Source organism: Perissodus microlepis, chromosome 14 (assembly GCF_051167445.1).
Source record: "Perissodus microlepis isolate ML-2025 ecotype Zambia chromosome 14, ASM5116744v1, whole genome shotgun sequence".
Lineage (NCBI taxonomy): Eukaryota > Metazoa > Chordata > Actinopteri > Cichliformes > Cichlidae > Perissodus > Perissodus microlepis.
This window is the reverse complement of record NC_140474.1, coordinates 11,059,400-11,070,139: the sequence shown is the minus strand read 5'-3', so window position 1 is coordinate 11,070,139 and position 10,740 is coordinate 11,059,400. Positions and strand designations below refer to the sequence as shown.

Here is a 10,740-nt window from a genome sequence, read left to right as displayed (position 1 = left end):
TCCTGGATCATACACTTTTAATCCAAATCAGTCATGCTTTCCAATATACAAAGGACTGCTCACCAAACGACAACTTCTTAATAAACCAATTTAACCACACACGACAAATAAACCCTTTTGAATGAGAGCGGCCCTTGTGTCAGAACAGAAATACATTTCAACGTGCTGCTTCACAAGAGCAACGAACAGCAGCAGTCGCCAAATTCAAAAAGTAAGATTAAACAGTCTGTTTGCTTATTTATGGTCTTTGTTAGATAAAGACTGAGCCAAGAGAGCTGAACAATGTGGTTACGTGCCACACATCCACATGAATGATTAGCTTTTGAAGAGGTGAAAAGCATCAATATTTTACCAAAACTCAAAAATTTATTAGAATTTGTATAAATCATCATCAATTTTTCTTTTCAAATGTCCTTTTCCAGTAATTATTGATCTCACGATCTCATCTGGTAAAACAGCCTCCTAGCATAGGAGGCCAATCAAACTGCTTGATAAAAGATAATAAATACACACAAGATTTATGGTCAGTTTATCAGACATTTTAGTACACTTTTCTTCCACAGCACAACTATTACAAGTTGTTTGATGAGCAATCTTTTCTGGAACTTTTGACATTCCCTACACACATTAGACAGATAAGATAATAACATGTAATAACACCTGGTTAAGTCAATCGGAGGTCACTAAAATTAATATTGTAACAATATTGTAACCATAACACTGCTGGCTTGTCTAGTTTTCTCTGGTCCCCTCTCCAATCAGACCAGGAGTGACATATTTAGCCACATGTTTCCCTTAAATTGCTCGCTGTCTGAGTGATGTGGGCTTTATAGATAATTGAGAAACTTGTTAGGATAGATGGCATCCATCCCAGCACCTCTCATTTGTAGAAATCTGGCAAAATTCATCAAACTGCCCAGAATAACATAAGAGCTAAGATAAACATTTATTAGTCCCACACATGGGAAAGTTTTTAAAATGTGACTATCCAGAATTGGGACCAGTAACTAGAGTTACAGTCTCCCACTCCAGATTGTTAATCAACCAAAGACCCAGACGGGGTTTAAGTCAGATGCTTACCCTTGTTCCTAGTTGGAAAACTCATAAGCCCGTCTTATTTGTTATTATCTGTTGTTCACCCGGCTGGTTTCTGTCTGATTTCTCAGACTTTTTATCTGATTTAGTGCTCAGCTCAGATAAAGCAATTATTGTAGATACTAAAAATATTAGCCTCAAGATAGCATTTAGTCTGTTATTAGACTCAATTGCCTTTTTAATCACACTCTGGATCTTGTTAGAAACTAAACATTTAAATTCTTTTTCTGAAAACCCTCTTTTGTCTGATCATTTCTGAAATATGGTATCTAAGTCTTTCTGAAAGTGCTGTAACTAAGATTAAGGGTATAATTCATCCACTGACATCTTGTCCAATACCTTGTGCTAACACAGTGCAGACTAGCTACCTGAGGGTTACTTCCACAGAGGCAGATTATCATATTAATAATTTTACTATTTCTACTCTTTTTACCCCAAATTAACCTTTCTGGGTTAACTTCAGTAATTACTTTTCCCAAACCATCAGCTTTAGGTATTTTAGGTACAAGGTACTTGTACTGCAGTGGTTTGAATCAGATCTATCTAATAGATCTAATAGGTGTAAATGGAGTGTCCTCTTCACACACTTAAGTTAATTATGGATTTCTGCAGAGTTCTGTGCTAGGTCCAATTCTGTATTCATTATACATGCTTTTCTTAGCCATTATCATTAGAAGGTATAGCATACATTTCACTGCTATGCAGATGAAACCCAACTTTATCCATCCATGAAGCCAGATCACACACACACCAACTTAAACTGCAGGAATGTCTTTAGGACATAAAGACCTGGATTACCTCTAATGTTTTGCTTCTAAATTCAGCTAAAACTGAAATATGGTATCTAACCAGATTTTTACACTGGATGGTATTCCTTGGCCTCCAATAACACTGTTAAGCCAGTAACACATATCCTGTCATTTTTGACCAGGATATGTCCTTCAATGCACATATTAAACTACGTTTTAGTATATATGTGTGTGTTTTCTTCTATTTGCGCAATATCTCTAAAATTAGAAACATCCTGTCTCAGGGCTGGATCAGGTGACCCTGAATTCTCCCTTAGTTACAGTGCAATAGGTCTAGGCTGCAGGGGGATTTCCATGATGAGTGTTCCTTCTTCATTCACCTTTTTCACTCACTATGTGTTCATACACCTCTTGCCTTGCTCATAGGGGGGCATTTAACTTTTAGGATTTTCTCTGTTTTCTTTGTATTATTGTAGGGCCTTTTCCCCTACAGTACAAAGCGCCTTGAGGCAACTGTTGCTGTGATTTGGTGCTAGATATATACAACTGAATTGAAAAAGATGTTATTTCATTGATCTGTGTAGTCCTAAATCCTTGTTTCTTTTTTTCTTTTGAGATACTGAATAACTAAATACAGAGCAAGTACATGAAAGTGACTGAAATTTTTTTCTCATCAAAATCTCTTGACTGTATGGCAGCACTGATCAGGCGCATGACTAGCAGCAGCAACACAAGGCACATACTGAGTTTAAGAAAGTGCAAGAGGATTCTCGGACAGTTAATTTCTTCCATCCTTGGGGATGGAACCAAACCAACATGATAATAAGAAATCTAGACGCCTAAAATGAGAGAGAAACAGGAAAGGTGAACTTTTCTTGACAGATTCAGATTATATCTGCCGCCCTGTTGCTCATTCTAATGCCTTCTGAGTTGTTTATATTTTATTTACAGCTGCCTAAATTCTATTTATTCTCTCATGAGCTCAATGGTCAAAGGTAAAACATAATTCAATTAAAGCCCTGCTGGGAGGATAATACCTACCGGTGTCATTAGATGCTGTGCTCGTTTTTGGCCCCTTGACGCTATCTATATCACCCTAATTACTTTAAGGACTCACTTAGGATATAATCCCATGTTGCACAGGAATAGATGGCTGATGCAAGGACAGCCTTTGGTGCAACAGTGCTGAGATAATCAGAGAGATGCACAGTCATGCTGGCCTGCTGCAAAGACTCACTGCTGTTTTTTTCAGCCTTCACAAATGTACAACCTATATGTATGTGTGTGTGTATCTGTATGTGTGAGTGTGTATGTGTATGCTGGCTGGCTTAATATCTGATGACTTGCATAAAAAGAAACTTATTGTCTGGTGTTGCATTTTGATGATCTTCTCCATTACTCTCTTTCTGCTTGTTTCTGGCTCCCTTTTCTTCTAACGAGGACATCTTTTCTCGGTTTGTGCACGCCACCCATCCCCCACTTCCTCTTATTTCACTTGGTGTGACTCTGAGGTTTGGGTTGTCGTGACAACAGAGGACACAGGCCCATCTCTATTCTGTTTGCAAAGTTTCTGTTGTTGCAAGCATATTGCACATTTGCTGCTGGGATAGGGGAAGAGCCTTGCACCACCAACCCCCACCCACACCTTGTCACAAACATGCAGGCGTGAATGAGTTCTCAGAATTATAAATGAGATACAAAGTGCTTCCTGTAATTTATACACAATGTTTTAGACTTGCAAGACAGTAATGTCTGACTTTTGAGGACTGTGCTGAGGAGCACCGCTCTCCCTTTGCTAACATAAACCTTTAAGAGCTTCAGCATCTCCAAAGTGAGCTTCCTCAATCAATAAGTCTACTTTGACTCACTTTGATCTTTTATCATTACATTGCCATTTCAGTCAATCCTCAGTGCTGCATTGGCAAAGAGCTACGAGATCATTGGTACACATCCACATAAATTATTATCAAGATCAATATCTATCTGCTTCAGAGACTGACTTTGTTTTAAAAGCAGTTGCCACCTCGTAAAAGTATGTCCTTAAAAGGGTTGAGATCACGCTTGGCAGCAGCGGTGCAGTCGGCCAGGACCTGGGTGTACACTCTGAATTTGCATGTGTGCATGTGTGTGTGCGCACTTGTGGTTGTGTCTGTGTGTGCAGATGTGCAAATAAACACTTAAATTAGACCTCCTAAGATAAACGACGTTAAATTCAGAGGTACTTTTAGGTTGTGAAAGTAGATTGATCTGATATTTTTACTTAGTGTGAACACAAAAAAGAAATATGAAGTATAGTACAAGTACATGTTTAGGTGTGTACGAGGTAGTTGGACTAACAGCAGCTACAGGTTCATAAGATTACATACACATCAAATTTAAAAAATCTCTACAAAAAGCTGTTAATACAACTAATAATTCCTGCTTTATCTTAAGGAAATGTATAAATACTATTTCAACTACTGTGTGGTGTGTGTGCGTACGTGTGTCTTTGTGGGTGTGCATGTGTGTGTGTGCACATCTGCATACACTTGCATGCATGTATTTTTTTGTGTGTGTGTGTGAGAAACTGTTGGGGCTTTTCCTGTGTAAACCACGTGGCTCAGACAGGGTTAATAAAAAGATCACGCTCACTTCTGGGTTTTCTTTCTTCCTTGGACTCCAAACGCTGGTAAGACCCTGATGACAACTTGAAAATCTGATGATCAACGTTTTTTAAACACACTAACATACTAAGACATTACTACTTCATTTCAGCCTAATTTTGAGCAAAATGTCAAGTCTTTTGAATGTTTTTCTTTCTTTTTATAAAGAATGATAACGTGAATTTTGATCGTGTGTTCGGTTCAGTTTGTGAAGCCTTGCCTTTGATTAACCTTCAGTTTTCAGTATTTGCGGTGGATCGACCAGAAGCTACTTGATGTACAGTGTTGTCACCCATAAAGTAGAAAGCACTACTAAACTTTACTACACAGTGTAGTGTTTCCTACTTTATGGATGAGTATACTGTTTGCTGCAGAGGAAAGTAAAAGAAGAAACCAGACCGACTATATGAACATTTAAAAACCTGCTGAACTTCTTTGTTATTTTAACCAATAAATTTTGTATTTCTTTTTATTACAACAAATGTATTCACCAGACAAGAAAAGAACTGAATGTCAATTTTTGGTCCATTGTTAAAAAGAAAAATCAGGTAAGGAAAGTAAGAATTAGGACAGTTTATTTTCAGTTTAACTACAGCTCTTACATTTGTTACATGATTAAAACTTTTTTTCAGTTATAACAAGAGTCTCTTTATTTTTACAAAAAAATTGCTGCAAAATTCAAAATGTTTTTTTTCTTTTTAAATAACTTATATGAAATAAGCCAGTGATAGAAAATATATACACAGGGCATAAGGCAAAAAAATAGAAATGCTATATCAAAACACTGGGGAGAAAGAAATCTGTAAATTGTGTATTATTAAGGCTAAAATAATTTATCCATTCCCATCAGATAATTTATTTAGCAAGTCAGTTCTTGTGGTTTTGTGAAAGCGCCTAAAGCAAAAATTGCCAGACAAAAAATTTTGTATTTTACCTGTAATTTTCAAAATATGCATTATTGTAAATATTCTGTTTTTTTGTTGTTCTTGTTTTTTTGTTTTTTGTTTTGCATCAAAGGGTTTGTAAGTATCTGTTATTTCAATAAAGAAACATTTAAACAAAGGTCTGAACTCTTTTTAGTTTTGAGCATTCTTATTGATACTAACAGAGGGGTTCATTAGCTGCTTACTTTCAGTCTAAAACGGATGCAGTTAGTAGAATATAAAAATAAAATAAACTATTTTTTGATATATGAAGTGTCCTTTTAGCCATATTTTACATAGAAACTTCTGGTTTCTCACTGCGTCTGTGACTTGGCATTTGTAGCAAACAGCTTAGCGTACATTTTCTTCTAATCCCAGGGAAACAGCTGCAGAAAGTTTGATGGAACCAAACCTCGTTGTCCGTGAAGATCTCCCTGAAGTTGAAATGAAAGTTTAGCTTCTGTACAGACATCAGTATGAAAACTAAACACCAGTCACTGTATTGTAAGTGCAAGGATGATGCTTACATAGTAAAACCCATCTTGATCCATGTCACCTAAAACATATATGATATCTCCCGAACGAAAGCCGAGTTCGGCCTGTAAGACAGAGAAAGTCAAAACCAGTTTGTGTAAAACAGTAGATTAACACTAGACTTAAACAGTAGATTAATCTTGATATTTTAAATATATAACATATGGTAATGTTACTTCACGGTGCTTACTTCACTGTCCATGTTGGGTGAGTTTTCCCATGGATCATAGTCAAATAAGGCTACCATTCGTCTAACAGCCCCACTGTCAGGGATACTGGTGACATCGCTCAGGTCTGGTGTTAGAGACATGCCTGCAGTACAAAAAGCAAACATCCCAATGAAGCTTTCATGCTAACTTAGGGGATAAACAAACACTCCACGCAGTGACAGTGTCATATTTTTACAATCAGTAAATTTTGCATTCACATTTCTAAGCGACATGCGTGATAATTTTATTCACTGTTATTTGTCCTAATATCTGTTGTAAACTTCCTGTGGGGAGGAGCTCATTGCAAACATCCTCTCACAGATCATCTCTGAACACCCGGAGAGATATTTGTTCGGCCTCGTTCCAAATTATGCCACAATAATTGTTTTTCAATTATATTTCAGTTACCCCAGCAACACTGTTTTGCCAGCGTGTTACAGTAAACAGGCTAATACCTGTGTGGTCCACGGGGAGGAATCCCTGCTGCATGAGTAGATGCTTCAGATACTCATCATCCACTGGGATCTCAGCCACCATATTACTCGGCACATACCCAGAAAGCCCGCCAGACTCACCATGATAAAACCCATCTGCGTCTTTGTCTCCAGTAACCTAAAAAAAAAACCCCAGCACCAGCAGTTACTTTTAAAACTTTAGGCTTGGTTTCTGAATAAAAGAGTGTATTTATTGCATACATGTATTTGTCTGTATTTATGTGATGCAGCAGCAGACAGATTCAGAGAAAAAGGGCAGTAAATCACATCAATCAGATGAAAAAGGTGACAGGAAATGAAGAAAAAAAACCTATTGTCTTCTTACACATTTAACTGTCGTGACTCCAGCACAAACAGGAAACACTATAGGTTCTTTCAAAGAACATTTTAAACTGATGAAGAGATGAAACGCAACTCAAACACAGAGAAGCGCTTCGGTGTAACAATGTACACAGTGCATGAAATTACACTTAATCTTACCTTGATGATCTGGCCTGGCACAAAGGGCAGCTCTTCTGCAGCTGTCTCGTGGTTTGGAGACATGGCAGCCGGGTTGTACGGGTAAAGTGCAACAAAGAGCCGGACGGTGGGTATGGACACCTGGCTCGCAGTTTCCAGCTCCCAGTCCCTGAGATCCTCCGGAGTAGCGATCCTTACTTCATCTGGGTATATCAAAACATCCAATTCGAGCCTTGTCTCCATTTACAGCAAAGTGAGTGCTCGACTGTCCACCTGGCAGACAGATGGCCACTGTAGACAGCAGACCTCTCCTTAGCCTCAACCTAATGTGAGGTAACTAAGCTAAGCACAAGGAACAGTAATCCTCTTTGAAGCAAGTAGATAGATTCATTAGTTCAGCACTGCCAAACTGCACTGTGTGCAAAGCAATGGGAGCACAAGATGAAATAACTTTAGTTTTAATGCAGATATTTGAAAAGCAAAAATGCTTCCAAATATACTTGAAAGGAGAAGTACAAAAGTAGAGAAAACAGACCTTTTTAAAAAATATTTCTTAATGACACATAGATACGTTTAACTGTAGCTCTGTTCGTAATATTTATTTTCTTTTATACACTTTCTTTTGCATTGATCCTCGTCTCATAGGCCTCGCCAGAGGTACTGGTGGGTTTTATCTGCTTGCTCTGGTTTTCTTCTGAAGTGTTGCAACTTAGTAAAACAATGGTTCTGGTTGGAGAACAAAGCCCTTTATCAGTGTGAGTGTGAATAGTTCAGTGTGGCTGGTTGTGTACAGTGTAGAGTGTATAGTGTATATGTGGCTCTGCTTCCTTAAACTATCAAGCCTTGCTCATTTAAGGAAGTAGCCTTGTTTTCTTGTTTCGTCTTATTGCTCCTCCTCCTCCTGACATGACCCAGTTTTCATCACTGAAAGTCGACACTTCCTTTCTTCACCTGTGGCCAAGTCAGCAGGTGATAATCTCCTCCAGCAGAGATTATCAATCATCTGTGTGTTTGTTGAAAAATGGTAAGGCAGAAACTGAAAACACATCTGAGCCATTGCTGCTGTTTACTCTTCCAACCATTAACTGGCGCTATGTTGTTTGAATAACTGAAAGTTGTATCTGAGGAAGTTGAGGCTGAGTAGCTTCAGGTGTTGTTGATTTTATTCACTTCATTAATTTTGTTCAGTTTTTGTTTTTTTGTTTGTGTATGTTTTGGACTTTGAGAAATGCTTTTCTGTAAAGACCGAAGAATATTATCTTTCTTTATGTATTAACTGCCACTATTCATTACTTTAGCTTACTCAGCCCTCATTTTCCCATTATTCCCCATCTGATTTATTTTGTCTCACCTTTATTTGACAGGACAGTGTAGAAAGTAAACAGGAATGAAGCGAGAGAGAGGGTGAAATGCAAAAATGGTCTCGGATGGACTCAAACCTCAACCAGATGAGCTAAACTGGTGCCCAATTATGTTTCAGTTTTACTGCTGAGAGACAAAATCTGTGTTTTAATGTTGATGATTAAAAGAAGAACCAGCGAACATGTGCACTCACTGCTTTTTGTCCTCTTCAGTTGTTAGTTAGGCTTTTCAAAAGTCAGTTTTCATTCAGACAGTCATTTGTTCTCATATGCCCTCTTTATTATTTTTGCTCTTTTGGATCATTTTGTTCTTAAATTATGAGTCAAGCAGGCTTTCCAATTAACATCTCTGATTATTTTGAGTTAAATGATTCAGGTTCTGTGACTTGCTTCCAAAAGATTATATGATTAGTTTGTCTGTTTATCTGTTTGCTAGCATGATCAGCTATGGAAAAGCCACAGTTTTAGATGAAATCTTTACCAGAGATAAAGCTAGCCCTAACATAGATTCTTTCCCAATAAGAAATAGAGCATAACTTGACAAATAAACATGAAACTGAAATAAGAAATGTTGGTAGACATCTCCTTCTTGTTATCAAGAAATGATCAAAAACAAATCTGGACCCAGGGACCAGGTTGACTGTTGGTGACATGTGGCAGAATCTTGTTTTCTTAACTAATAAAAGAACCATTTTTAATAATTATTAATCAGAAAAATCTACATGGAGGTGTAAAGCAGGTTCAGGGAGTTGGTGCAGTCTATTCAGTATAAATCAGCATATCAACCACACCCCACTACTCTGCAGAGGGCTGTGTATGATTAGTATGTTTTATTTTTGATTTGGTTTGGATTATTTTTGCATTTTTACTGGAATACTACAATTTTTCTTGCATTTATGAAACCATGTAACTACAATAATGAAATTTGTTTGCTTTTTTCTCATTACACATCCTAATAGATGGAAAAGAAGGATGTATAGGCCAAGTTTATGTAGCTCTAAAGATATAAATAAATAGATTAATAAGAAAGAAAGAAAGAAAGAAAGAAAGAAAGAAAGAAAGAAAGAAAGAAGGAACGAAGAAAAATCTATGGATGCCTAAGATTAGGTCATTTTTGTATTAAATTTTGAATTAAACTCATTGTTTGTATAACAAAAATATGAAAGAAAAAACACCAACTTGCTAACGTCATTTAGTTCGTTTAGCCAAAATGACCACTCACCCCTGGAAGGGGCCACATGTGCCCACATGTGGCTCCAAAGTCACAGGCTTGAGACCTCTTAAAGGATTTAATAAAGCAGGTTCCAAAAATTACTCTTGGTTTCAGTGAGCAGCAAATTGAAAACATTTCTCATTCTCACTTGTTCTCTTGTCATTTTTTATGTTTGCCCAGAAGAGGGAGCTGTTGCATGTTTCTAAGTATAATAAAGAGTCTGCTGTAAAATTAGTCAGTTTAACAAATTCATGTGACATCAAAGTTTTAGATACATATTGATTTACAGGTACATACACAGACACCTATACTAAGAACTTCTGTCCTTATAAATGCATATCACTCTAAATTGCATATAAATGTACTTAAAGCATCCGAATAACTATTGAGAGTCAGATCCCCCCTGTCTTTCGGGTGAAAGACAAAACGCTTGAGCGGCAGACCCAGCAACACGCTCAGACAAAAACTTGTCTGAGCGTGTTGCTGGGTCTGCCGCTCAGACAAAAACTGGTTCACCCGAAAGACAAAACGCCAAAACACAGACTTAACAATGTGGTGTATGCTGTACAGTGCAGCGAGGAATGCCCAGACCTCTACATTGGAGAGACCAAACAGCCACTTCACAAGCGCATGGCACAACACAGAAGAGCCACCTCCACAGGACAAGACTCAGCAGTCCATCTGCATCTTAAGGATAAAGGACACTCTTTCGAGGATGCCAATGTTCACATTTTGGACAGAGAGGACAGATGGTTTGAAAGAGGAGTGAAAGAAGCCATCGATGTCCACTGTGAGCGACCATCTTTGAACAGAGGCGGGGGTTTACGACACCAACTCTCTGCCATCTATAATCCAGTTTTGAGATCCCTTCCCAGACGCCTTAACGCCCACTCACATCCTGGGCCATCTGACCTCAGGAATTCGCATGATAAGGTGGGGCCAGGTTTCACAATGAACACACCCGAAACTCTGGCTGATTGGGACCCACACCCAGTTTCACACCTTGGCTCAGGCGATTAGAGGATCATCAGGGGGTCCTTTTGTCCCTCTGTGGGGGGATA

General features: G+C 38.0%; 1 protein-coding gene across 1 annotated transcript; it reads right to left on the bottom strand.

The window, feature by feature from the left end:
• Positions 1 to 5,070: 5,070 nt before the first annotated feature.
• On the bottom strand, positions 5,071 to 7,455 carry LOC146373477 (RIMS-binding protein 2). Its single transcript, XM_084951870.1, has 5 exons — positions 7,127 to 7,455; positions 6,608 to 6,764; positions 6,134 to 6,255; positions 5,937 to 6,008; positions 5,071 to 5,843 (listed from the first exon to the last, which is right to left on the bottom strand). The coding sequence occupies exons 1-5, from the start codon at positions 7,346 to 7,348 to the stop codon at positions 5,778 to 5,780; spliced, it is 639 nt and encodes a 212-aa protein (XP_084807996.1). The 5' UTR covers positions 7,349 to 7,455; the 3' UTR covers positions 5,071 to 5,777.
• Between the last annotated feature and the right edge of the window lie 3,285 nt (positions 7,456 to 10,740).

What these genes read in the sequence shown, in the direction of transcription:
- LOC146373477 (XM_084951870.1), bottom strand. Translation starts at nt 7,348, where the DNA reads ATGGAGACAAGGCTCGAATTGGATGTTTTGATATACCCAGATGAAGTA. An exon ending in CCTCCCCGTGGACCACACAG is followed by an intron (nt 6,256 to 6,607) that starts GTATTAGCCTGT and finishes TTTGTACTGCAG; the next exon opens with GCATGTCTCTAACACCAGAC. An exon ending in ATCAAGATGGGTTTTACTAT is followed by an intron (nt 5,844 to 5,936) that starts GTAAGCATCATC and finishes TTTCAACTTCAG; the next exon opens with GGAGATCTTCACGGACAACG.